This window comes from Embiotoca jacksoni, unplaced genomic scaffold, assembly GCF_022577435.1.
Source record: "Embiotoca jacksoni isolate LCO1_2020_lvr unplaced genomic scaffold, fEmbJac1.0.p SCAF_26, whole genome shotgun sequence".
Lineage (NCBI taxonomy): Eukaryota > Metazoa > Chordata > Actinopteri > Embiotocidae > Embiotoca > Embiotoca jacksoni.
The window spans coordinates 5,590,596-5,618,448 of record NW_027185377.1 but is presented as its reverse complement, the minus strand read 5'-3'; the positions used below and the strand labels follow the sequence as shown (position 1 = coordinate 5,618,448).

General features: G+C 41.2%; 1 protein-coding gene across 1 annotated transcript; it reads right to left on the bottom strand.

The window, feature by feature from the left end:
* Positions 1 to 1,359: 1,359 nt before the first annotated feature.
* Positions 1,360 to 27,853, bottom strand: LOC138204799 (melanopsin-A-like). The gene is made up of 11 exons (XM_069160307.1): positions 27,583 to 27,853; positions 19,960 to 20,096; positions 19,727 to 19,860; positions 16,647 to 16,850; positions 13,805 to 13,976; positions 13,198 to 13,359; positions 11,378 to 11,485; positions 10,160 to 10,331; positions 9,843 to 10,034; positions 5,959 to 6,030; positions 1,360 to 3,563 (listed from the first exon to the last, which is right to left on the bottom strand). Exons 1-11 carry the CDS (start codon positions 27,703 to 27,705, stop codon positions 3,363 to 3,365), a joined length of 1,677 nt encoding a protein of 558 aa, XP_069016408.1. The 5' UTR covers positions 27,706 to 27,853; the 3' UTR covers positions 1,360 to 3,362.

Below are 27,853 nucleotides of genomic sequence, written 5' to 3'. Positions count from 1 at the left end.
ATTAATATGTAATAAGAATAAAACATACGAGTCTCTTTACTGGGTTTCATAGTGTACACTCGGTGGAAATTACTTCCCGGCCTGTGATGATGCTTGACTACACACCAGAGACGTCAGGGAAGCGCGTTTATAGTTGTTCCCCCTTCACACTTATTCAGAGCAGCACACGTCAACACGCATACACGTTGAACTGTGGCCACCAAAGAGCCCTGCGACCCTGCTAATGTGGCATGACCTCATACAGGTTGGAAAACAACACTGGCTGCACAGAGCTGAACCTAGTTGAGGAAGACATAGACGGAGCAACACATAGGAAAGACATTTTGCCACGGAAGAATGAAGTTAGTTTTGTGTATTTTGTTTATTAATGCAGACATAAAAGAGAGCAAATTTCTCGCACTTGCAATGAAAAATCTAATTTCGGAGTAAAAACCATTTGAACTGAGAGTAAAACGATCTGGAAACAAATTGTCCCTTCAGTGGCACGTGACAATCCCTTGCGGTATGCCGCTTCTATCACGCCAGCACGTACTCCCTGCGTTCCGAATCGCATACTATTTATTTTTTACTTTTAGTACGGACTACAGTTTGTGTACAATTGGGACATACCACTTCATCATAAAATTGCGTCTTGAACTTTGAGCCACTTTATCATATCCGTCGAGACCGGTAGCGCCACGTTTGTAGTAAAAAGAAAAAGGATGAGATTTGGAACTTACCCAACAGTATATAACTTAGTTAAAAAAGCTCCACCAACTACAACGGCAGAATTGTACCTACACACGAATGCCTCTTACATCTGATACTTAAAGTCAATTTTGCTTATTTTACATATTTTTACTTAAGTGACTTTCCTTTTTATTGGGTATTTATAGTATAGTATTTATATTTTTGATTAGGTAAAGGATCTTAATACTGCCCCCATATGTGGAGTTATCACAGCTGCGCTGCAATAGAAAAAGGCTCGTGTCGATAAGACAAGCTTGAACCTGAGAGTGAGAGAACATTTTGACTGGAGCAGATGTGATTAACACTTCGACCCTCTGCTCGTCCAAATCGAGTACCAACTCTCACCTCTGAAGGGTGCCATAGTTCTGCAGGCGGGCCTCAGGTCACGCAGCATGGAGGATTGTCCATCATGTCCGTTCTCTGGACATGTTTGACAAATATGACCTACACTGATGCTGCCCTGTTGTCTGACATCAGGATACCCCAGCTGTTACCCACTGTGCTGGATGGATCTCTTCAATTCACGGATTAACTGCTTACTTGATTGACAAACTAACTTAGTTGTGAATTTGTCCTTGCTTAATACAAGGTTAGTTGGACATCACAAAGCCAAAAGCATATAGAGGCACGCAGGATTTACCAACATTTTTATTTAGAAAAATAAATAAAAACAACACAAAACATTTTGGACAAAGAAAACAAACTCAACACAAAACTATTATTTCATAAAACCATCACTTCATTAAAGCAAAGGATTTTTTTGTTTTGTCACAGCCCAAAATTTGGTCATACTATTCTTAATATGTCATTTTATAAATTCATTGATGGAAACTGCGAGACAAATGAGCAACAATTAGAATGTATCAACCTTTGTTGCCTTGTTAATAAAGATTTGAATCTTTAGTTTAATTATTTATCATCTAACAAAAATGACAACAGGTGTCAGATTTTATTTTGAGGTGTGAAGAAAACAGTTATTACAATCATAGTCAAAGACGCAGCAATATTAAGGAATCTCAAAGGGAACTGCAATGTACAGACGTGGAGGAAAAGAGTTTAAAAATCTGATGCCAAGGTGATCATGAAGTATGTGACGACAATCCTGAAACCACACGTTCATAAAAACAAGTCATGTACCGTAAATCTCGAAATCAACCCAAGAGGTGGCATGAAGAGGTTCGTCAGCGCCGACGCTCCCTTGTGTTGTCAGCTGATGTATTGTGATATTATGACACATTTGTCACCTAATGAGTCCGATCTGTGGTACTTGATGTCACCAGAAATGGAAAAATCAATAACAGCCAAAGGGGCAGCAAACTGACTGCATCCTCTTCTGTCCTGTCACATGTGTGTGTTTGTGCGCCTGGTCGCCCAGTTTAGAAGTAAACGCGTCATATTAAAGCCGTAGGGAATTTTCTGTGACCACGAAAGGGCAAAAGGGCTGGAATGAGCAGCCAGCATACAGCGGGTTTCCTGCAGGTGCATTTGACCTTAAAATCATTCATTTGTAGAGGTCGTTCTGTGAAGGACCACCACATTCAGAGCCTGACTTATTCTTTTTTTTTTGTTGTTGTTGCAATTTTACATAAATAGTTCCATCGACCTTTTTATCAGTCTGATCTTTAAGTAGATTTCCACGCATGATATTTTTCAACGAACATTGTGTAGGTACAGTTAGCTTGTGCTAAACTTTGCACCAGGAGCTGCTCACAACAAGCTTAAAGTGGCATAGATCTTCATGTAGTTGTAAAGTAAGGTGTTGATTCTCAGTGGGGTTGGTAGTGTTACCAGTTTTTACACATAATCAGGTGTCATCTGATTTAGTGTTAATGTGAAGAAATACTGGGTAGTCCATCTTTTATATCGGTGTTTATCTGAAATCCTCACGTATAGTAGAAAAAAGAAAAACAAAAGAACGGATTTTAAATTAATCAGTGCCGGAGATTGGGAAACACAGCTTTCATTTCCCCTAATCAGATCTGACATCTGGACCCACTGCGTTTCTGTCTACATATTTAGCAAAGTAGGTATTAACAAATACTGTGTAGCATCAAAAATATGGCTCATAAACACTGTGCAAAACATTTTTGAAATTTCCAGTCATAGTCAGAATCAATATTGTTATCACACTATAAAAGGAAACAACTAATCTTTAACAGCGACCATTCAGCTTATGTACAGCAAGATAAAGAAGATTTTTCTTTGAAACTTCAAATAATCAGAAAATGCATTGTCATTTATGGCAAAACATTTTTTGGTTTCTTCATGTCAAATAATACGACACGAACAAGAACAAACAAGAACCAATAAAAAAAAAAAAAAAATCAACCCTTCGCATTGTATTCTTAAGGCTAATTTGTTGCTTCCTGCTCTGAGGTAATCCATCTCCAGCCACCATGATATGTCAGAAAAGGTAAAACAGATATATATGTCTGCAAACACATACACGTACTTAAATTTTACTGGGCGTGCGCGCTCACTTTTGCACTGCATGCAGGAAAAAAAAACACGATGCGATACCTTTGAGTTACCGTAAGTAGCAAATAGCATGCTGGTACAGAAAAGTCCCATGAAGGGAAATACCAAAGCACACATACACGTTGTAACACAGTTTTTCACTTTTGTCCAGCTGTTCATGGTAACGCTGTCGTCTCCAGCCTGGCTATGTCGAGGGGCTCGTTGGCAACCGGGCTGTACGTTTTGGCCATTTTGAGGCTGCCGTGGTAACCCGGGGGACTATTGAGTATCGACGGGCTGGATATGGAGGTGACAATGATGGATGATGAGGTCTTGTAGACGGTCCTTGGCCCTGACTCCGTCGCCGCGTTATCCAGCTGTGTAGGCAGAGAGTGAGAAAGGTGTTCAGATTCTGTGACTGAGATATTTTCATTGTGAGTAGGTGGTTGGATGTGTGAAAGAGAAAAGTAGAGGTGGAGGTTAAAATGTGAGGGAATGAAGTTTTATCAGCTGTTTCGATTTGAGCAGCCGTACAGATGTCTTCTACCCAACTTGCCAGCACAAGATATAAAACAGTCATGGCTAATCAAAGTCAGAGCACTTGATGGGGTGGTGCTGTATAACTCGGTTTACCTCTTGAGATCAATAGCTCTGCACTAGACGGGGCAAAGTACTGTGGATGAGCATATTTAAGATGATTTTTTTTTTAAATTTCTCTTATAATGAGATGTTATTTGTATAACAAGTAATAGCTTTTTTGTAATTGGGAATTTTTTTTTTTTTTTTTTTTTAACAAGGGCATCTTATTCAAACTCGTGATTCTTAATACAATATTCTTTGTATCACTGTGGAACAGTAGATGTGATCAAACCAATCCCTTCACACTTTCATTTTGACAGCACAGGGCATCCAAACCATTTAACACAATCACTGGGTTTGGGTGTGAAAGCATGAGCGGAGGATGACAAGTAGTAGTTTCCAACCCGTTGATTTTGATTAATATCGTCAGTGCAGCAGGAAATGAATGAAACCGGACTGTATGGAAAGCACGGTTGATTGGATTAGCTGGAATGGGCAGGAGGGGAAAAAAAGGAGTACAAAGATATGCAAACCATTTCACACTTACTCTTGAAACAGCTTGGTCAGCAAAACTGTCAAGAATTCAGAGCTATTTTCAAAGAATCTTTGACCAGTGTTGTAAAGTGGGTGTCATGCCCCTTTAAATAGCCCTAAAACACAAATGAGTAAAAACACCTTGGCAAATCAAATGGAAATCAAAGTAAAAAATGAATCCTGCTGACAATTGACCTTCACACAGCAAACATTTTGACTCGTCATAGCTGGAAAAGGACATTAATGATGGCTCAGTTCCATTAAGTAAGCCACGAATTATCTCCATCAAGCCAATATGTACCAATTTCACTGCACCTATCTCACCTAAATGTAACACAGCCATCATTAATGTCAGAAATTACACCTGAGCTTTACCTGCTTTGATGAGTCAAAACATCTGCTGTGAAAAAGGTTTCTTATTGTCTGTGTAGCCAACCCCGAAGTAGCTTTTGATTCCTTTCAGCAGAACTCTCCTGTTCATAAAATATTTAAAAAGTAATTTAAAAAGGAAAAAATGGCATTGAGGGACATTTTACAGTGACTGGCAATTCCATGTCTTCTGTTGTTGTTTGTTCTGAAATGATGTGATGAACCTGATGAATGATGATTCACCTAAAACACGTTGTTTAGTGTGATCACGTGACCATGACTTGAGGATGATATAATCATTCATAATCTAAACATACCATTTGCTTTAGTGCATGTAGGATCGGATGTGGCTGCAACTGGCTTTCAGTTTCTTCGTCTAATGACATCAGGTTTGTTTTCATGATAACATATCATTCAAACTGCTTGCAGCATGAAACTTTCCCTTATTACACAAATTCCACTCATAAAAACAAGAAACAGCTATTGATTCAACAGCAAACCTACTCATTTCATAAAAGCGAGTGATGTGTTGACAGTTTTTAATTTTTTTTTAATTTTTTTTTAAAATTTTTAAAAAATTTTAATCATTCCGTCATTGATCTGTTCTGACATTAAATACACAAACTATAATTATGCTCGGAGGCATGATAGAGTACAAAAACACCCAAAGCCTTAATACATACAAACATCCTGACTGCATCATGGTCTTGTTATAACTACATACCAACCAAGATAATTAGATTTAATCAAATACAATGATGTTATCCAATAACTAGAACCTTTTATCATATAAAAATGCTCATTATTTTTTAATGCGGTACTGGTTTTGGAAAATCATGACAGTAAATGTCTGGACTACACCGCAACAACAGAGACACACACTAAAACGTGACCACTCGTGTCAAAGAAGGAAACTTAGCATCAAGACTCAGGAGGTTGGAGGAGAGCAGAGTTTGTATCCATGTAAGAGCAAAAATCAGCACTGATTTATCAAACGTAACATATTTATCAAACATAACGTAAATAAAAGAAGCTACGTGACATACGTAACGTTAGTTAATTAAGTAACGTATTTATTAGCCAAACCATAATGTGGTCCTGAACCTAAGGCACCCGGGCAGTTCAATGAGAACGGGCTGGGTAATTCAGACGTATTTTTACAGTATTTATTTATAGAATAAATTTGTTGGCATCACTTTTTCTGGTATTTGCTGATTTTGTTGATATAAAAAAAATAACATGCCTCATCTCCTGCACAAGGAGAAAGATGGATGACAGGTGAATTCTTACAGTAGCAGGCAGGCGGCTGGTTGGGTGCGGACTGATGTCCGACATGGAGATGTCCTCAGGCTCTGTCGGAGTCTGAACAGTAATAAACACAGTCATTTCGTGTTAGTTATGCTCAAGAGATCTTTATATATATATTCAGCAACTGTGCCGTTTGCAATCCTGTAAGTTTGTGATGTCACAAACTCACGCTCATGTCATATGCCTACTCTCAGTACAGCCCAGTGCGTTACAGAAAATACCAAGGAGACAACCCGTCATGGAACTAGCACGCTGCAAGAATACCTGTGGTTGACCTGGCCCTCAAAAATGAATAACAAGAGAGGGTCAATGAAATCAATGCGCGTGACAGACGAAGACAGTTTTACACCTTTTAATCTCAGTGTTGGATCCCTGGAAGGCACTTGCTGTCAGCCACCTGTACTTTCTTGTACTACCGCTGGTAAGAAAGCCAGGGACGCACAGGTAGGTGTTTAGTCCCAGATACCGGAGTGTACTAATGAGTTTGGAGGGGATTACGGTGTCGGAAGCTGAAATATAATCAGTGAACGGCCATCTCAGATAATTCTCCTTCCTGTTGTCCTGGCGGGATAGGGCAGTGCGGATCCCTGATCTGTTGGGTCGATAGCTGGACTGCTGGCGGTCTAGCGCGCTGGACGGGGAAGCGCTGATGTAGTCCTTCAGCAGCCTCTCGAATCACTCCATCACCACAGATGTGAGTGCTTCGTGAAGAAAAGGCGGCTGGTCTCGGTTCGTTTGGTTCGAGAATGATGCTGGACTTCTTGAAACACGTCGGTATGAAAGACCGGGCCAGGAACGAGTTGGACACCACTGTTAAACACCGGTGCCAGCTGGTCAGCCCTGTGATAACATCTGGTCCTGACGACTTCCTGCTGTTATCTCGCTTAAACTTCCCTCTTGACATTGTGCTTGGAGAGTCAGTGCTCTTTCTCCACAGCCGCTTTTCCCCGTCTGAATGCGATCACTTGTCGGCTTACGCTGGCCTCAATACATGAATATATAGTGTTGAGCTCGTCCACAAGAGACTCATCACTCATCACTACGGAGGAAGGAGTTATTTTATAATCCATCATTGATCTTAATCCTTGCCACATACTTCTAGGATCACACTGTTGGAATTGTGATTCCACTTTCTCCCCGTATTTCTGTTTGATCTCCCTCACTGCTTTCCTTCCATTGTCATGAGGCTGTTTAGTAATTGTCCAAGTTGTCATCAATGGAGTTGTTTTTCAATGTGCCTCAGATTATGTTGTGCAATACTACCTGTAGGCAGGGTTCCCATAGCTCAGGGAATTTTATGGAATATCAGGACATTTTAACAACCCTTTTTCAGACAGGGAAGGTCAGGGGATTTGATCATTTTTTTTTAGGCATGTTTAAATTTTATTTGCTTTTTATAAAAATCTACTCATTTTCCATGTATACGGCTATAATGTTACTTAGCTAGTTATTGTCAATGTGTACGTTTTGTAGCATTGGTGGTAACTAATAGAAACTTCAAATTTAGTTTATTGGGTTGGGAGCTAATTATCATTATTGCTTCTGCAACCAGTATTTAGACATGTTTTTAATTTTCTTTCAATATCGGCGCACCAGAGGGACATGTGTCAGAAATATTGCTGTTTCTTGCCTGCTTAGCACAAGGGCATTTTATTAATCCGTAAAAGTTAGGGATTTTGACATAGATTGGGAACCAAGAGTAGGTCAACTTCCGACTGTCTTGCTCAGTGTGTGACTTCCTTCGAAGGTTCACAGCGCAGTTTGTTCATGGCGGCCACAGCAAGATGGCCAAATGGTCTTTTCCGAACAGAAGGAGAAAGTGCGCTTTGGCGCCATCTTTAAATAGCAATGGTCCAGTGTTTTAAACATCATCTGCTGTCCAGAAATGGAAGCAGATGGAAGTCAAAGGCTCCGAAAGAATCAGCCGTCTTCGTCTGCCAACAAGTGCAGTACGTTGAAACATGGAGTCGCATCATGCAAGCGGTGGATTAAGTCTGAAAATCCCAGATTACTGGATTAGTGTTTGGACCTGCTGTAATGGAGTCCTCAATGAACCTGAACTGCATGGCAGTATGCCTGGATGTGTGTGTTTGCAAATGCACATACAAGTGGGTTACTTGAGTTTTTTCTGCGAACTAAGATGATTAGAGGGAGATGGAAATGCTCCATATAGTGGATGTCCCAGAATGCCCTGACACTTTCCTTTGGCCTCACAGCATTAATCTATTTATATTAATGCATCGGAGACAACCGGACAATTTTTAAATAAACAAGGGAGAGAAGCTCCAGAATAAGTCAGAATAAAGGAGATAATGACGTGTTACTAGAGAACAGACTGGAAGAGACTGTATAGAAGAATCATTAGGTAATGATTAGTCTATAAATCGTTCCTGATTAACTCTGAACAAGACACTAAGTGGCATAAACTAGTAAACACTCATTGATTATTTAATCATTAGTTACTCTTTTTTGGGGTCTTTGGAGGTTTTTTTTTTCTAGAGGAAGTATTTGTATAAACTCAGTATCAACTTGTTGGTTTTGTATGATGTCGTTTACTTCAGGTGAAGTAGTTGTCAGATAATCATGAAGTAGTGAGGAATGAGTTAATAACTCCTCCTTGACGTTACATGATCAGCTCGTTTAAGACAACAGACAAGTTTAATGTTGGGCTTGTCACAAAGGTACACCTGCCAAATCCCATTTTTTTGTAGGTTATCTCCTGTATTTCAGGGCAGTCTCCCAGCACCCTCCTGTTCTGTTGTTTCTCCTGGGAAACCTACGTAATTTGCATGGCCCTTAAATCTGATTATGTATGACAGTTATTCATGATGTAGTTTGAGTTCCATGCAAATCCCAAGAGTTTCCTGAGAAATTGTCATCCATCCATCGATAGATGGTGTATGTTTTTCTGACTTTACTAAAGTTGCCAGACCATCTATGAAACAGTCTATACACACACTCAACATGCTCCATACAATTTCAACCATTGTATACAATTTCATATGTACAATTTGTCTTACTAGTGGTACTATAGGAAAGTACAGGGTGGCTGACAGCAATAAATATTGATACTTTTCCATGGATCCAACCATTTTTATATGTTTTACTATCAGAATGATCAGAGTGACTTTTATAGCTGCTGCAATCACATTCCACACATGTAAATTGGGATGGCATTTGTTATGGTTATAACTGATGCTCCAATCCCTCCCCCAGGTGTCTAACACTAGTTCCTTTCATGTGTATGGTAATGTATACCAGTAATAGTAGTTTACAAATGTCACCTTTAGGAAGTCATGTAAAAGTCTGTGAGCTACTTTTGCTCTCTGAAACCTTAATTTCAACAAATAGTCATCAAAGACACAATCACAAAGTCAGACCATACAGGACAATCAGCAATACTTACTGGGGCCCACAGCAATATGACCTCATTGAATTACACAAGGAGTCCCGTTCATAACCGCAAGTAGCCTGGATTTTGAGAGGAGGGCCCCAACCAACGTGACCTCGTAGAGTTACATGCAACGAAATACCAATCCTAAACATGATGTCTATTGACTTGAACAAGACTCCAAAACAACATGACCTCACTTCTCAAATTCAAGAGGAGAGGATTTAGATCAGCTTTGATGTACTGACGAAACAAAAGGAAAACCTGCCATCAAAAACATCCTAAAACTACTGTGGGAAATGTTAAACTAAGCTCCGTCGCACCCTTCATCTCCGTGTGAAAACACCAGACACTTAAAGTAATAGAGTTAAGAGATCTATGACTTTTAAACTGCAAAATCGTGTATTGAACATATTCTTGTGTGTATAGTATAAAAGTAACATTATATTTGCAGAAGTCAGACTTTCATACTCACATTGATTTGTGAAAGGTGACATACGACCGGGTCAGCGGGCTTGAGGGAAGCCGTCCTCTCAAACTCTCCCATGTTGTGACCTCTCACCTTTGACCTCTGGCTGATATGCCGCATTTGTTTGACATCACTGGACAACTGACGACTAACAGGTGGTCGGGACGAGCAGTCCTCCTCCGTGTCCGAGAGGCGGGCCTGAGACGACGCACAGACGAAATCACGGACACACGGGGCTAATATCAACAACTCAATAATTCAAAGCTTTTGTCGAATGACGTGTAAGACAGAGACATACCATATTAGATATGAGGTACACTCACTGAATCGCTCTCGGACAGGGAGGAGGTGTGGGGCCTGCTTTGGCCTTTGGACTCTGACTGGCTGGTGAGGGTTGACCGACGGGTGGACTGGAAGCTGCTGCTGCTGAAGCGGTCTCTGCCAGTGACACACAGCAACGCCCCGAGGTAGGGGATGTACCTGCTGAGTGCTGACCTGAGAGAGAGAGAGAGAGAGAGAAACACATTCAGATCCATAATCAAATCAGTTTCATTACATGATAGTGAAGTGTGGTGCTGCCTGACATCCCTGGATGCCGAGCTGATTTAGGCCAATGACCATTTAATTAGGATAAAAAAAAAAAGAGCACACACTCTCTATAAACACATTAAAGCTGGTGACCCCAGCTCCGACATTACAGCTCTGAGTTGCCAAGACATTAAAACAGGAAACGATCTATGTTGCCTCTGTATATGGAGCAGCCAGTGGTGGTCAGTAACGACAGACAGAGAAGTTGAATGGAAGTCTATGGAGCCAGAGCCTTTTTGGAATAAACTGCTAGCGTCACTCAGTGGTAAGCTATGTCCACTTTTAGAACTTATTTCTGATCAAGCGGGCAATACTAGCCTCTAATGCCAAGAGTCTACTTACTTTTTCCAGAAAACAATATTGCAGCTGTGAATATTTATCTTGAATAAATGAACTATTGAGCAACTTCTGAACTCAAAACTAAATATTCATCAGTTCTATTTAATATTATATTGAATGGCAGACTATCGGTCCACAATAAGTGACCACAAACTGAAAAGGACATGAACTGAATATAGACTGAGTGATCACACCCTGTCTATTGATTACTGCTGGACACAGACAAACCTGGCAACCCAGAACTCACTGCCCTTTCCACCCACAAGTTGAAGAGGAGCAATAGCAAATTTGACCGCTGTCAGATTGAAATGAAATTCAATATTTACTTGGAGAGATAACTGACATTGCCATGGAAGCAGCATAATTTAGTCGAAGCGTGTCAGAGCCTGCGGGTAAAGCAAAGGTACAGCATGAGAAACTTTACCGAGGTGCTAAAAAGAAAAATCCGCTTTTGGAAAAGTTGTTTCTTTATTTGTTTTGGCTATCACCTTCACACTTGGCTTTCAAACCAGTGACACCTTGTATAACAGCCGCTTTGGCATCATTGTACTGCAACAGTGACAAAGAACATGATCTTAAGCTCCTGTAAATGGAAGTCAACACTTGAGTCCTACCTGTATTTAGGATGTGTTATGGCATATATGATGGGGTTGTGGATCGCAGACGCTTTGGCGATCACAGCGGGAACAGAGTTCATATAGGGTGTCAACACGTGAGCGTACCTAAAAGAGACGGGTGAGACACAGATGGTGGCAAGAAGAAAAATGAAAGAAGGAAATGAGACACATTTGTGTGACAAGGTTATCAGCGGTCGCATTCACTAGAATAGTGTAGAGACACGCAATCACACCTGCATTCAATGTACGATTCATGTTCTTGTGTAAAGATCCAATGAAATAAGTACTTAAACTAAATGAAAAACATCTTCGGTGATGACTTTATAGTGGAAGTGTAGCAATCACACTGTTTCAAAAGAAAATGCATCAAGGTTTGGAACATACAAGGGTTGCTGCATCCTAAAAAACACACTTTCTTTGGTGATCTTAAGTGATGTGACGTTACATGTATACCTGGGTATCTCCATACACTATTATAATGGATATGAATCAAATTACAACTATTGTGTTCACAGCATTATACATTTTGACTGATCATCAACACATTTCATTGAAAACTATCACATAGTCTGTGGAGAATTTACCTCCAGAATTTTTTTTTTTGTTTGTTTTTGTTTTTTGGCCATAATCCGTGGAAACAACACTGACATTTTACTTTTAATATTTTTTTTTAGTATTTACACAGTGATATTATCATTTCTCTGGAGCAGAGGTTTTGGCCATTAGGTGACTTCACATTCACTGCTCACTCTCTTATTTTGTATGTCTACAGTTTGGTGTCGAGCAGGTAATGTGCAGTGTGTTTTGACGTCTTTTCCACTAAAAACACATGCCTGCTGCTGTGGAGTGTGAAGAGTGGTGCGAGTTAGCGAAGTTCAGTTAAAAGTCATTTTAAAGCTTCCTGAAAGGCAGAACTGTGGAGTCAGGTGATCATTCTCTGTCCATTTGTAACTATGAGTGACCCATTTCACGTACAATTAGTAATGTGATCCATTGTTTGTGTAAATGTAAGATTATAGCCACTTTAAAGTCTGTGTAAAGTAGTTATAAACATGACTTTTTTAAACCACAGAAAAATGTTTCATCACACCGCCCATCTAGATTGGAAAGATTAAAAAAAAGTAGATTAAATTGGGTATCAAAATCTTAAAAAAAAGAAAATAAGGTGCAGCCTCCCAAGTGACAAATATCAATGTGACCTAAAAGATGGTGGCTCCTTCTAACAGCTTTATTGGGCTTGTAAAGCCAAACACATATGAGCCACATGAACCAATTCACCAACCTACCTGAGAACCAACCTTGTTCCTTTTGAATTTTTTTCTAATGCTGCGGAAAACACAAACAAGCTTTTCTTTCCTAGGCAGGATAACTCAAACTCTGGGCAAATATAACTATGTGTATTTACATGCTTTGACACTACTAGAGATTTGTTTTTTTGTGAACTAGGTTAACTCACTCTTTATGTATAAATCTCACAAAACCACTGCCAACCAATCCTACAGTAGGAAAATGCTGTTAAGTGTAAGATTAATTATTCACAACAACCAGACGTTGCAGTTCAAGCCAGAATAAAGATAAACTTGGAGCTTGTTACAAATTTTCTTGGTAATCCATTAAAGACTGAGGCAGCTTTAATGACATCTCCAATCCTAAACTCTCTGCTATTTATTATGAATCAAACCCACCCAAAATATAGTGCTTCACCACGTTTCAGTCCTTACGGAGAGTTTTAGACATCACCAGACTGTGAAACATGTCTCTTCAGCTGTTGTCGACAAAGTGCACAAAGACACACACACACACAAACACACTCTTACCCAGCAAATGCAGTGAGAGCTGCACAGGAGTAAGGGGCCCAGGAGATGACGAACAGCAGTATGACGATGAGTGCGATTTTGGCCATCTTCCACTCACTCTTCATTTTATGGAACCTCTTAGTGGAGTCTCTGGTCCCCTCACAGTTGATCTTTGTTATCGCTCTGTCACGTACAGACACCACAGGTATGAAAGTTGCCCTTTTAGTTGTTTTTTTTGTGAACGTAATTTGCACTTTGACTTGAGTCTGTTTTTTTTTTTTCTGGAAGGCCTGAATTATTTTCTGTTCATTTTTTTTTTTTTTTACTGCCAGGTTAATTAACTTAGATATACAGTGTGTTATATGTGCGTGCACACACATCTTCCCCCGTCACCTACGTTGTTGGGGTTTCCTGAGCGGGCAGCGTTACTGTCCAGGTTGAGTGAGACGTTAGTGGAAATCGATAGAAGGACCCAGACACATCGTTGATCAACAAGACATCATCACGCACTCACCTCTGACATTTATGTCTTCGTCAGTGCATGTTGGGGTGCGTTAGATGAACGAGGAGGAACGTAGGAGAATGATAAACTGTGTGTGTGTGTGCGCGCGTCTGCGCATGTACCAACCGTGTTGTGTGTCTTATGGCTCTGAAGATGCAGCAGTAGCAGTAGATGATGATAGAGAGAGGGATGAAGAAGACGAAGGTGAAGAGCAGCATGGTATAGGAGCGGACAGAAGGGGTGAACGTCATGTAGTCCCACGAACAAGATGTCATCAGACCCTGGGGCACGTAGGCACCTGTGGGAGAACAAAGCCTCTTAAGTGATCGCTTGCCACACCATGAATCTTCACAGTCTCTCTGATGGCTTGTCAGGAGTCACTGCACGTAGCCAAGAAACACGAACACACACACGCACGCACACACACACACACACACACACACACACACACACACACACACACACACACACACACACACACACACACACACACACACACACACACAGTGAAACCAAAAATTTGGACTTAGATTTTGGTTGGCTGATTACACAAATATATGTAAGAGCACTACACCTCCTGAGCGCCATTTCATCTCTGCATTGCTTCATATGGCCAACAGCAAGAAAAAGCGCCGCTTTCTTAAGAAAATTGAATTACTGTTACCTTTGGCTAGAGCTAAAAAGAAAAAAGAAAAACAGACAATAGTTCATGTTTGTTCATTTCCGAATTGTGCCAACAAAATATTGCACAGCACATCGTGCAGCTTTCGTAGTCTACTTTTGTTGGAGAGGTCACACATTGAAGTTACGCCTCATTGTGCTCCAATTGAATGCCTACGCTTCTGTCCATACACTTTGCTTTGCAAGCCATCAGATTGACAGGGACCATTTTGACTGGGATGAGTACTGCCATTCAAAGAAGAGAGTTAATCCTATAACAAAGCACTTTGGCCTGAAGAAAAATGCTCGAGGAGTGGAGAGAACTGCTGACACACAGACTGAATTATCGTGAACTAAAGTTATTGTGTAAAAAAATAACTCTGTTTTGGGTGAGGGATCTTTTTCACAATGTGGTCAGACAATTATAATAAGAATCTGAGCCTCTCAGTGGAAAAACAAAAAACAAGCCGGACGTTCATTGACGGGTCACTATTACCCCGAAGTGTTACGTCGCACTCCGTTTAGTGGATGCTCGCTGAAGCGCTCTCACTCGCTTTTATTGATATTTATTATTGCTTTGATGAAATGCGAAGACAGCGAGGGAGAGAGAGAGAGAGAAAACTTTGCTCCTTCCAATCCACGTTAATATTAGCATGTCCTAGCTGTTCGCATTAGTCAAAGTACAGCTGACCTCGGACCAAGACTCTTTGGACTTCTTTCATTTGTATTCTGTCATGAAGTGCTGAATGTTAAATTACTGACCGCTTCATGGCGACACATGAACATATTCTCCTTCGGGGACTACGAATGTCTGTATCAGATTTTAGGGCCTTGAATGAAATAGTTGCTGAGAAGGTGTTCTGTCAGACCGACTGACCGACTCTGCCATCGCAGATCTGCGTCGCATGCACTCCTCATAAATTAAACTGCACTATACAAATGTATGCGGTATTCTCCTATATTTAACAGCACCTGTCACGTTCAAGCTTTAATATAGTGCCTTGGGACCAAGCGACCCAAATGCAAAATCCATCAGAGGAAGTAGCTGGAGCCGTCTCTCGTAGTGTTTGGTATGCGCGCCGCAGGCTTTTTTCTATAAGGAACTGCATTCTTGATTTCACTCAAAGTCCTCAAAGAAAACACAAAAAGACACACTAGTGTCTTCACCTACGCATCAGAACACCGCTAACCACACACACACAGGCACGTAACGATTGCCAAATATCATTTCGCAGCAGGCTTTAAAAAACACAGACACGGAAGGAAGCATTAAGTCGCTTTTATTGGATGTTGTGTTAAGTTTGTTGTGCTGCTGGGGGCTCAAAACAAAACATTTTTTAGCGGAAAACAGCTCCTGCAACAGAGGGTGACGGAAATTCAACAGGGGTTTTATGAGTTTAAAAAAACACGTGTGTACCAGGAGTTCTGTATGATTATGACAATATGGCCGACCTTCTGACATGGTGGTGGTGATTGAAGTAGAAGACAGACCTCTTTGATGTAAGATGTGCAAATAGAAATCCACAGGATATCTACTCAACTCGGCTCTATAATTGATTGCGCACAATTAAACAAACTACTTGACAACAGCAAAATATTGTTTGCGAAAAATCACAATAATCGCTTTGAAAATGATGGTAACAAAATGTGAGCAATGCATCCACATACCGTTTGCACTGTATTTATTATATATTAGTCTGTTTGTAGTCTACTGACATTTTAGAGATATTTTAAACTGGTTGAATAAGATTATTTAATGTAGTTACTTGTACTTTTCCTTGATTATCACAACCTACTTGACGGCCTGCGTGAGTATCTTTTGTATTGTGCTCATTGGTCCTCCCGTAATTGAAGTCCTGTCTGGTCGGGCATCTTGTACCGTAAGTGAAGAGTTGCGCTCCCTGAGTTTTAGCAGTTGGGTTCACAGTTTTAATTATTTGTTGTGATGGTGGAAGGAGCAGAAAACTTACCGAACAGATGGCAATGTATACGATCCCATTTGGGAGCTCATACAGTGAAAGGAAAAGCAGGAGCCCGTCGAATAGCGAGACGTTGTCAGCAGGAGGTGAGCTGCCTTCTGATATCTGGTTTTATATTAAATGTATTTTCATGTCGACAAAAGGCAAAGCCAGATCTATCTGACGCAGCACAGACACCTTTCATCGGGAATGTGACGTGCTGACACGAGTAAAACAGTGAGAGAGAGAGAGAAGCACTAAGACAGAGCTCAACAAGCTACATCCCTCTGAGGAATCACACTGATAAATAAATACTCGCTTTTCACATCTCTGAATGCAGCTGTACTCACTCCAACCAAAGAAGGGGGGCAGGCTCCAGCCCATCGAATAGACCCAGGCAGCAGCCAGAATGCTGAGAGCTTTCTTGCGAGACATCGCCCCAAGGGAGGCCAGAGGCCTGGTGATCACCACGTAGCGGTCCACCGCAATCACCATCAGTGTCATCATACTGCAGATCCCGAACAGCGCTCCGCAGAAGGCGTACATCTCGCAACCTGGGGAGGAGAGGTGAGGTGAGGGAGAAAGACGCAGCGGATAGGAAGGATGAATAGGCTTGTCCGTGATGCTCCTGACCTCACATCTTTCTGGCAGTGCCTCCCTCAGCTCTTCCACAAAAGCTGTGCTGTCACTGTTCACTTTTAAAACTCATGGTTTTGGATCGATATGGGCTGTTTTGCTGTGACCGATCTATTGCATTATTTTTGCTGTAGTCAAATTAACTTGAGAACATCTGTTACACATCTGCTTCACAGTTCAGTTTAATTGGTTTGGACGTGTACACTTGTTGCATGCCACATTAGCATTCGTTTCTTTGACAAATTAGTATTGTGATTTCTTAACGAGCTATCTAACCGAGCAACACACATCTAACACACATTTTCACACCTGCAGTCTTACTTTAAATTTGTGTGTCCTGTCTAGGTTGATTCATTCTTCTGGAAACACGGTTCAGGCAAATAAATATTTTCAACCTGCCAGGTGTACAAATGCCATTGGATAATTGGTTGGACAGGACTTCAAAATCTATTGGATCATGAGTCCAAGGGCGGGAGTCAGTGTCTTGATCAGTGTGCTCCAGTTCCCCTTCATTCTTTGGAGGATTAACTTGTCCTCCAACTGAGCCAACATGGAGGAATTAATGCTTTGGTTCAGACAATATGTAATAAAAGTTTAATGGACTTGGGAGCTTGATCTGGAGCCTGACCGTGACCGTGTTTTGAGCCACACAAACACGAGCAGCCCGAGGTGAAGGAGGAGTCGGGATTGTCAGAAGGGAACTGTAGAGGATCGAGAGTGTGGAATCTACAAAGACAATACAGTATTGTTTAAATATTTAATGTATACTGAACATATAGTAACAAAGCTATCGCACGCTGACGTCCTGTGCACGGCGATAAACACAAGTACTGGCATGACTTCTAACATGTAAGACTCATTAGAGTCAGTCTCTCTGCTGAGTGTAATACCAGCACTCAGTCATCCCTTTATCAGGGCTATCGCTGCAGGCTCTGTGTGATTACCATCGACCTGTCACTCATTGCGTAATCACAGCGCCAAGTCATCACATCCAAGCGCAAGAAACTCAAACAAATACCGCGTTATCAGCATCGCGTGTTTGACACTCGTTTTTACATTACTGAAGCTAATAAAGTCCAGACGGGCTCCCGAGGAACAGCCGATGGTCTCTGGAGAAGGACAATATTGGAAAGTCCTCGGGCATTTTGTCTTTCGGAGTTCAGAGCATTGTCAAGTCAAGATATGCAGCATTTACAAAAACCTCCCAGAAATGGGAAGATTGTTTATTGAGGTCCTGCAGAGTTACCAGGAGAAAATAATTTAGGAAGCACTAATCAATATTTACATCATTTGTGAAAATTCAATTCGTGTCCGAAAAGAAAAACCTTAGTGGAAACACCAGAAATAGTTAAATATTGAAGAGAAGTGTTGACTGAGGAGTAAAAGTTGCTACATCTGTAAAAACAAACTGTAACCATGTTAAATGGGAACAACATATAAATCTAAAAGACTAATAAATCAGGATGTACATAAAGCATGTGATTTAAACATCAGACTTCCACACTAAAGAGACTAAAGGTTGCAGCAGGTGAAAACATTTTTGTGGCGTGTCGAGGAAACCGTTATATTATTAAAATGAATGCATGAAACAAACATATACATATTCCATGCTTCTCTTTCAGTTCTTTTTCCTCTTCTATTGTTTGAGTGTTGATATGTCGCCTGAACTTCCTAAAGCTGATTGTCATTAATTGTCATTTTCACTGGATTTAAGTGTTTCAAAAGTGTCAGTGTAAAAGAGAAATGTCCATTTGGTGTCACTAGAGAAGAAAGCAGAGGACCACCGAAGTCACTCCAGTTTGTCCTTTGGGGAAAAAGAATGTCCCTGCTACAAGAAGTATTCAATGGACACTGACAGATCATCCAGTTTACCTCCTCACATTTCAACCTCCAGAGGCACACTGTTATTCAAGAGCCCCATTACTGAACAGCGCAGAGGGAATTTAGGCTTCTTGGTATTCTGGCAGAAAATGGATGGATAAACACAAATAAACGGCGAAGCTCTTTGGGTTTTTATGCTTTCCATCTACCTGCTTTGTTTTTTTTTACCTCTTGTTATTATCTGCATCTCTCTGTCTTTTGAAAAGGATAGTTGGTTGGGGAGAGTTAGATTAAAAAAAAGTTTAAAAAAAAAAAGCGAGAATCTTCTCGCAGTAACTACCATGAGACTTGAGCTCCAGATCTGACAGCGATTGGCTGTCTTCATCAAGGTCAGGACAACTCCTGAAGGAAAACACAGCGCTCCGACTATCACTGTTTGATCAGTGGAGTGTGGAGCCTCTTTTCTCCGTTCCCAATAGGTTGCATGCTGATGTACTGTAGAGCTGCAGTAAACCTCTGAATACACTCATGTAAAACACGCCATCAACACCCATTCGTGCTCGGTCTTCATGATCTATGGAATTTAAATACCGCAGAGTAAGCCTATGGTGCTGGTTTTTCCAACCGTGGCAGAAAGACATGATAGAGGATGGCAGGCGTGTGTGTGTGTGTGTGTGTGTGTGTGTGTGTGTGTGTGTGTGTGTGTGTGTGTGTGTGTGTGTGTGTGTGTGTGTGTTTTTGTACAGAATCTTTATTGAGCTGTATGTAACACTCAATAGGTAGACGGGTCCCTGTGTAATTTAAAGTGTGTGTGCATAAATGTTAACAATGTGGATGCATAAATGTGAATACACGTGTAAAAGGAGCGCATAGAATATCATGAGGCTGTGTTCAGGCTGTTCTTCTGTGAGATACTCTGAGGTGGTTAATACAAGTGTAACATATTATAAGTGTCACGTTGAGCACGTGTTACCTCGCTTTCCAAAGATCCACTTTTTGTGCATGCTGGTGATGAAGAAGACAGGTGCCTGGGTGAGACACATGAGGAAGTCTGTGACTGCCAGATTGATAATGAAAATGTTGGATGGTGTCCGTAAGCTGCGGCTCCTGCACAAACACACACACACGGACGTTTAAATAACCGTCGTAGCGTCATCACAGATATGTACGAAAATGTGAAAGGCAATTGATTTAAAATGGAAATACCTGCAGAACGCGTATATGACCAGGAAGTTTCCAAGGATTCCCGTGATGCCCACGGCAAGGATGACGACGCCGATGGTGTAGTGAGCGTGGTCGGGGACGTCTACGGTTGGGAACGGGTAGTTTGGGACCATGGAACACTGGCAGCCGGAAAACAGGAAGGAACATCGTTAATCTGTGGCATGAGAATCATGATAATAAGTCGTGGTCGGATGGCCGTGCATAGTTCAAAAACAGTGCTGATTTCATGACTGCTGCAAAGGAAATTTGTACTGCTTAGAGACTAAATGACATTTAAAAATTCGCAGGCCTTGGAAAATGCAGAGGAAAATTTCACCCAGAATCAAAATTAGAACGAACATGGAAAATTTAAGGAGAAAAGGACAAATATATCATAATACTCAGGATAATTCAAGGTTAATTAAATGTTAGGAGCAGAAATAGCTGTTACATACCAAATGGAAAATGAGCACATGCATTTAAGGCAATAAAACTACGAGGCCATAATGACTCAAGATGTGGCTGCTGCTTGGTGAGTGCTCACTCAAATGTTGCACCTAATTGTTTCTGCTAGTAAAAGATAAAACCGTCCCAGGAGAGAAAATCCACTTTGTCTGAAGCGCACACTTAATGAACTTTACACACTGCAAAAACACACATTTGCATGATATTTGATTGGATTTCCTGTAAAGTAATTGGGAAAACACATAAGAACTGCTTTGAAATGTTCGTGGTATGGCTCATACCATCATTGAAATATTCTCAGGTGACTTTAAGTGACCTCTACCACACAGAGTAAGAATCCCCTCCAAGCAGCTCATCCTATTTGAAGAGCTGAGAGGAAGCATCCATCCATGTTTTATGCTTCAGTAGTTTGAAGGCCAGCAAAGAAACTCCACAAAGGCTCCTGGTACCAAAGGTTACAGTATCCGTAATTGACAGGGCTAGAAAAGTCACATTTACACAGAAGATTAAGCAAAATTGCTCATCATGGGCAGAGTCAAATCATCATGTAGTGGGGGAAAATGTATTTATACTCTTTTGTCATTATAAGTAAAAGACGCAATGCCAAAATGGATATTACGAACAAGGGCGCAACATTCACTGAACTCTGTTCCTTTAGTTCAGGGGTGTCAAACTCATTTTAGTTAAGGGGCCACGTACTGCCCACTTTGATCTCAAGTGGGCCAGACCAGTAAAATCATAGCATAATAACGCATACATAACGACAATATTTCTCTTTGTTTAAATCATTGGTGAAGTTTTTTGTATGATAAACCCTGTTTTAAGGTCTTTCTACAATAAACTAGAAACATAAAGACCAAAAACTCAGACATCAGCCCACTGTTTATCTGCCCCGGCTCTCCTCTGCAGATTCCCTCGCTTTGTAAGCGAGCAGCGAGCGCGGCTGCCTGTGGCACCGAGCGCTTCTTCCTCCGGAGCAGACGTCGCATTTACTCTGTTTTTGAAGCAATTACTGGATCGATTAAAAAAAAAATAACAAAACGTTTGTACTCATAAACCTCCATATTCTCATAGAAATACAATTTATGTCTTTCTGTAATTTTCACACTTAGCAAAGTCATCCGGTGGGCCGAGCTGGACCCCCTGGCGGGCCGGCCGGCCTGCTTTAGTTGAATACTGGCACGCTGTTTAAAGCTGAAGGTTTTCTTTTCTTCTTCTTTTTTTATCTTTTGCATCACTGAGCAAAAACTCGGTAATAACCTTTCAGCATATTGTAACTAAAGTGGTCTGAGAGAACCCTTGACATGTGCACCTCCTCTTGGCTTTCTAATCAGTAATCAGCAAAATTTAAATACATTACACTGAACTGAGGGGACGTATAAAGTCGCATAAAAAGGAAATATTGGAGAAAATTGCAAGTTTATCAAATTTATGCATAAAAATGACTTCAGTAAATGTACTTAGTTGAATTCCTCTGCTGCACATTCCCATTTAAAATAGAAACAGAGCTCAAATAAAATCAAGGTTGGGGTGTTTTTTTGAAACCATAAAAGCAGAGTTTTCTAGTCAGTGAAAGGTTTTCATTTGACAGCAGCATATTTCTTCTGAGAAGCTGCTGCTGAAAGCACACAGCTTCACTTCAGAATTTATATCAGAAATCCTTACACACCCATGAATGCTTTTCTTTTGTCTCCCCCTGTGTTTCTTTTGAGCAGATGCACACTCACACAACAACACACACACACACACACACACACACACACACACACACACACACACACACACACACACACACACACACACACACACACATAGGAACCAGGACTACCTCAGCTGAGCTAAATCTTCCTCCGCTGCCCCGACGTTCAACTGGAACACATATTTCCTTTCATTAATCTTGGGTGCTGCATGTGTGTGTGTGTGTGTGTGTGTGTGTGTTTTCTGCATGTTTATCCTATAGTCCTATTTTTTCTGCAGAGTCACAAGCTCTCGTTGCTAAATTGAAAACGTTTTGATCGTAATGTGGGAGCGATGGAGCGGTTATGTAAGCAAATGAGTGAAAAGGGCACGGGGGTGTATTACTGAAAAAGGGGACAAATTGGTATGCAGATGTGGAGCGTGTGTGTGTGTGTGTGTGTGTGTGTGTGTGTGTGTGTGTGTGTGTGTGTGTGTGTGGAATGTAAACACACTCAGACCCAGTCTGACATCGTCATCGGTGATGTGGTGGATCGCACTCAAGGCCCCCGCCCACCCTTTTGCTTTATTTCCTCCCCAGTCTTGTTTCTTCTCTCCCTGCTTCGTCTCCTTCGCTTCCACTGTCACCGTTCATTCACAATCCGTATTAATTCCCTTCTTCACATCTCTTCCTCTGTTCACTAAAACCTTTCGCTCACTCTTTTCCTTCCTCCTGCTTCCTGTGTTTTCGCCTGTCTGCCAGTCCAAGCAGCTCAGCACCAGATTAATGCCGATCACATGGCCGGGAGGACAGAGAGGCACAGCGAGCAGCATGCCACGGAAGTCCATGTTATTTTGTGAGATTTAAAGATGGGAACATCTTCCTACGCTGTACGTCTGTGAGCACGAACTGAAGCCAGGGTGCCAGCGGTTCTGGGGTTTTTCCCTCATCAGTGGAGAGCAAGTAATATAAATGTAAATGGTCTGGTGGCTGTCTAATAGCACAGTGTTATAAAACAGACGACGACAAAAATATGGAGCGAGATGGAAAATGAAGATCAGAGATAGAGAAGATTTCTGGAGACAGAGCAAAAGAAAAGAAGACCAGAGATCCTCATTTGTTCTAATTAAATTTGAATTAAACACACACACACATACGTGTAAACATAGACGGCTATGCACATATGTGTATTTGAACACATGCACTGTAATTGCCAAGACTGTTTGTTTGTATCTTATAAAGCCACACGCACGTATGCACGCACACGCACACGCACACACACACACACACACACACACACACACACACGGATGAATTTGTGGGTAACATAATAACTCTGAATTTTTTTTAAATTCTGAACCAGCCATGACTAATTTAATGAACATAGCCGAGGGGGGTTCCCTCTAAATAAAGAGTATTTCCACTGACAGCATTATTTTAATCAGTGTATTAGTTAATTTACAACATTTTCATTAGAGACCAGTCTGTATTATCTGTAGTCTGTAGTCACGCAGATATCATATTGCCTCAGAGAGCCGTGGACTCAGTGTGACTCGTGATTAAGCAGTAACAGTAAATGAGGAACTTCACTGCGTATAAAAAGACGAGAAGAGGATTCTGTACTGTACCATGGGTACCACAAATTCTGGATTCTGATTGGTTGGAAGGTGCCCATTAATTTCCAGTAACTAGACAGTATAAACCAAAAGATCATGGATTGGGTCAAAAGAAGTAATTTTACATCGATTACATTACGCACATCAAGTAAGTAACTTATCATTCGTTCAGCAAGTGAAATATGTTACGTCACGTAAGGAGCTTATTTATGTTATATAAAAGAAATCCACTTCGCTTTCACACGGACTCTAACCCCGGTCTCCAAAGTCCCGGGTTTGCTCCTTCTAACCACCCGTGACCTCCCTGCTTGGACTTTATCACTCTTTATACTTCACACGACCTCCATCACATGACCTTCATCACATGACCTCCTTCACATACATTCATGTACTTCTCACGTCTAGGCGCGGTATCTTCTAGTGGACTGACTGGTGTATTACATGCTACCTGATTACCTGATACTGAGCTGCTTTGTTAGTATTATCCCTGACTCAAAGTTTTTATTTCTTTTACTTTGCATGATTAAAACTCAAGTCTTCTTTTAGTTCTTGGCTGACTTCATTTCAATCTTCAATCACAAACTGTATGTCTACTGAACGCTAATAGAGACAACCAAACTGCTGTCCATTCTAATATTTGGATGGTAATGTCCCATTTTGTTCAGTCGCTCAGAGATTCAGCAGCATTGACGAATAGGGTTGTCCTGAAAAGAAATGACAATCCCACCAAAAATCCACAATTCTTGATACCAATTCTGATTCCATGGTAAAAAAAAAAAAGATGTACTAATGAAATTAGTGTGTTTCAACCTCAACACTTTTTAGTTGTTGAAAAACATTCCAGGCACAAGAGAAGGATGTAGTGTTCAACTACTAAAAAAAAAAAAAAAAAGAAGAAATTCTTCTTGTGGCAGAGCATTTCTACAGCACTGCAAAGCACAGCTGCCTAAAATGTGCAAAAAGAATGAAAAAAATAAACAGCTTTGGCTTAATGAATACCAAGAAAACATATAAACATCACAATAACAGTGGCATGTACCCTTCAAGTATTTAAAAAAAGAAACGGCATGTTCTAAAACTCAGCCAACTTGTTCAGCATTTCAGCTGAGGTACCAGCGAGGACATTACACACAGGTAAACGTGGTGATTGGAACAAGAAGGACTCTTACACTGTCCTAGTATCAACTTAGAGTCCAGCAATGGCGAATAACAATTATGTCAAAATGTACCATGCACAAGTCCAAAGAGCTGAACGGAAGCTGCTCCTAATGTTGAGGTTAAACTGCAAAATTACCAAGTACCACGAAGGGTTGGGTTCATAGACTCCCATTTATATTCTCTCATGAAATACAGAGTCAGTAAGTTTTTTCCGCAAGTTTCTATGGTGTCATTCACTAAAGTCCCCCCATCTCATTCGTTTTCTGATGGTCAATCTGAAAATAATTCCATCCTTAATTAGATGTTAGGCGGTATAACGGTATATTTAGGGAGGGGCGGTCTGTTTGATTGAAAGGCCTCTGGTGCAGTCAGGTTTCCAGCCCTCGTTCCTCCCCAGCTCGGCCAAATATGGTCACTTCTGGCTCCAAAATGGCAGGATGGGAACGGCCAAAGTTCCGAACGTGAGGCTTCAGAACTGCAGTTCACAAAACACTGGCCATGACAAGGCGGGTCGAAAAAGTCACGTGACAAATTCTGCAAAGAGGATTTCGGGGGTATTTGGATTAAACAAACCCAGGACTTTCACCTGGAAGACCGGTGTTCAAGTCCATTGACAAAACAAAAGTCAATGTGGATTTCTTTTAAGTAATCCAAACCATGATCCTTACTTAACCATAACCACCTGGTTTGTGGTGCCTAAACTTAAGACGCACGGCACATTGCCAGTATTTGTCAGTAACTGTCTGGATTTGTGTTTCAGTTCATACCCGACTTCTTTGTTGTTGTTTTTTTAATGCATGTCGCAGCAGACTTGTTGCTGCAGCTGCACTTTAATTCCACAAGTTTTTAACTGCCATTTCGTCGGTACATTCAGTTTCACTGCACACAAATACAGCCACGTTTCCGAATTTTGATCCCCAAGTATCGCCCGTCTTGACATCCCTACTGACGAATGCTGCAGTAACTGATTATCCGCTCAGTGAATCTGTCACGACTGACAAGCAAGTCCTTAATCAGCTTATCAGAAATGGTTATTTGAAACATGTGGCAAACTTTTGATACTCGCTAACACTTTCTAATCAACTGCACAGCACGACAAGATCACAAAGGGCCACCCATTGTGACACACACTCTATCCTTCTATGCACACACACGATCGTATTAACACTCACAGACACATCATTTTTGTGAATGCACACACACTTCCACGCACTCGTACATTGGGTCCATATTTTTGTAATTGAGATTACAGGTTAGATAAATTCGGAGCGCAACACAGAAAACCTAGAGACTATTGAAATGAAAACCACACTTATTCTGAAGTAGAAGATCCCATCTGTCTCTGCAAAAGCTGCCCTAAAGCACCGCTCAAGTATCAGCTTTCCCAGCACTCCCACCATGAACACCAGACCACAAAAGCTACAGTGAGAGGAGCCTGCAGGTCCGAGCTTCAAAGTCAGAATCCAAACTGAACCATTCACACTTGTTGAACTACATTTACAGCAGCAGCGCACCAATGTGTTTCTCAGGATGGCTTTCAAACAGCTGTTTTTTTTTCTCTCAAATCGTTCTTATTGAAGGTCTGTCTGGGCTCCCGCTGGGCAAGGTTAAGACATTGTATCTTCTTTTTTTTATGTTTTGTAGTCTACATACAGTACAGGGGTGAATACATCACCACACATCTGTGTAAAAGGATTTCCCTGAGGGCTGTGGGTAAAGTAATCCCACTCTCAGACAGTGAGGGAGACAGGGAGAGATGGAGTCTGATTCATCCAAGAGACTTGGTAGCAAAAATATTAACCATACAAAATGGTAACAGACATCTTGGGCTTAAGTAAACATTTGTAAATGAGGCAGCAGATGGATGAAAGTAGCATGATTAAATTAGAAAATAAATAAATTTAAATCATAAGCAGACAATTTAAATCACTTCTGGCAGACAAGGCAGTTGTTTTGTTTTTATGCTGCCTTTCTGCAAACAGGAATTCCTCCGGAGGGGCAATAAATATCTGAACTGAGCTGCAGCCTGTAACTAAGATTAGGAAACAAATTGGACTGTTTTGCTCATCTGAGGTTATTTAGGCACAAAGGAAAGTCACAATTTGCCCTCTTGGATTATTACAAGATTATTTCTGACAGGAGATGATGTCCCTAAACTCTCCACAAATTAAAATAATTATAAGTAGTACCCCTAGTGTAAGAAAACGATATGAATGGTAGGTTAAATTTGACGCGCACAGATGATGGAACAACAAAAAATAACGCGCATTTTCACTACAGTAGTGACACATAACTACACCCACAGCAGCTTTTGGAGAACAAGCTAAAGAACCCGCAGAGATAACGGCATTTGCGCAAAGCTCCTGCCGTGAATGAACGATGCGTAGATGCGCAGGGGAGGATGGTGTGATTCATTCATTCCCAGAAAGTTAACATCTCTGGCTCACACACACACCTACCTTATACGATATTTATCACATGTTATGAATGACGGCGGGATAGAAACTAAGACATAAAATCAGAAACTTGTGCGTTTCTTTGCCTGTTTCTCCAGCTGTGGTGAGTTGGTGTTTGGCTGCTCTGGATCAGATTCTGCTGCGGTTACGCATCGCTTCAGCGCACAGAAGCTCTCCAGGCACAACCGAGGGGGTAGTCCTTCAGGTAGCCGAAAAGAAAAGAAAAGAAAACAAAACGAGAGTTGAGGGTACTTACAGTTGTAGCGACCGGAGACAGTTCCATGAGCCGATGCGGTTTGATGGAGCTGATATTCCAGGGTGCACGGACGGTCGGGTCCGGTGTCGGAATCCCCGATCCAATCAGGAGCCTAGAATCCATCCAAGGTCGACTGTGGTTAATGCAAATGTGCTGAGAGACGTGGACTCGAGAGGTGTTGAGTCTAAATGAGGTGGTCTAAGAGTCCAAGTGGCCAGTCATCATCGCCGCCCTGCGCTCATATCCCACTCTCGACAGAGTCTCTGGTAGT

What these genes read in the sequence shown, in the direction of transcription:
- LOC138204799 (XM_069160307.1), bottom strand. Translation starts at nt 27,705, where the DNA reads ATGGATTCTAGGCTCCTGATTGGATCGGGGATTCCGACACCGGACCCG. An exon ending in GTGGATCTTTGGAAAGCGAG is followed by an intron (nt 16,851 to 19,726) that starts GTAACACGTGCT and finishes TCTCCTCCCCAG; the next exon opens with GTTGCGAGATGTACGCCTTC. An exon ending in CCAGCCGCCTGCCTGCTACT is followed by an intron (nt 3,564 to 5,958) that starts GTAAGAATTCAC and finishes CTGCCTACACAG; the next exon opens with CTGGATAACGCGGCGACGGA.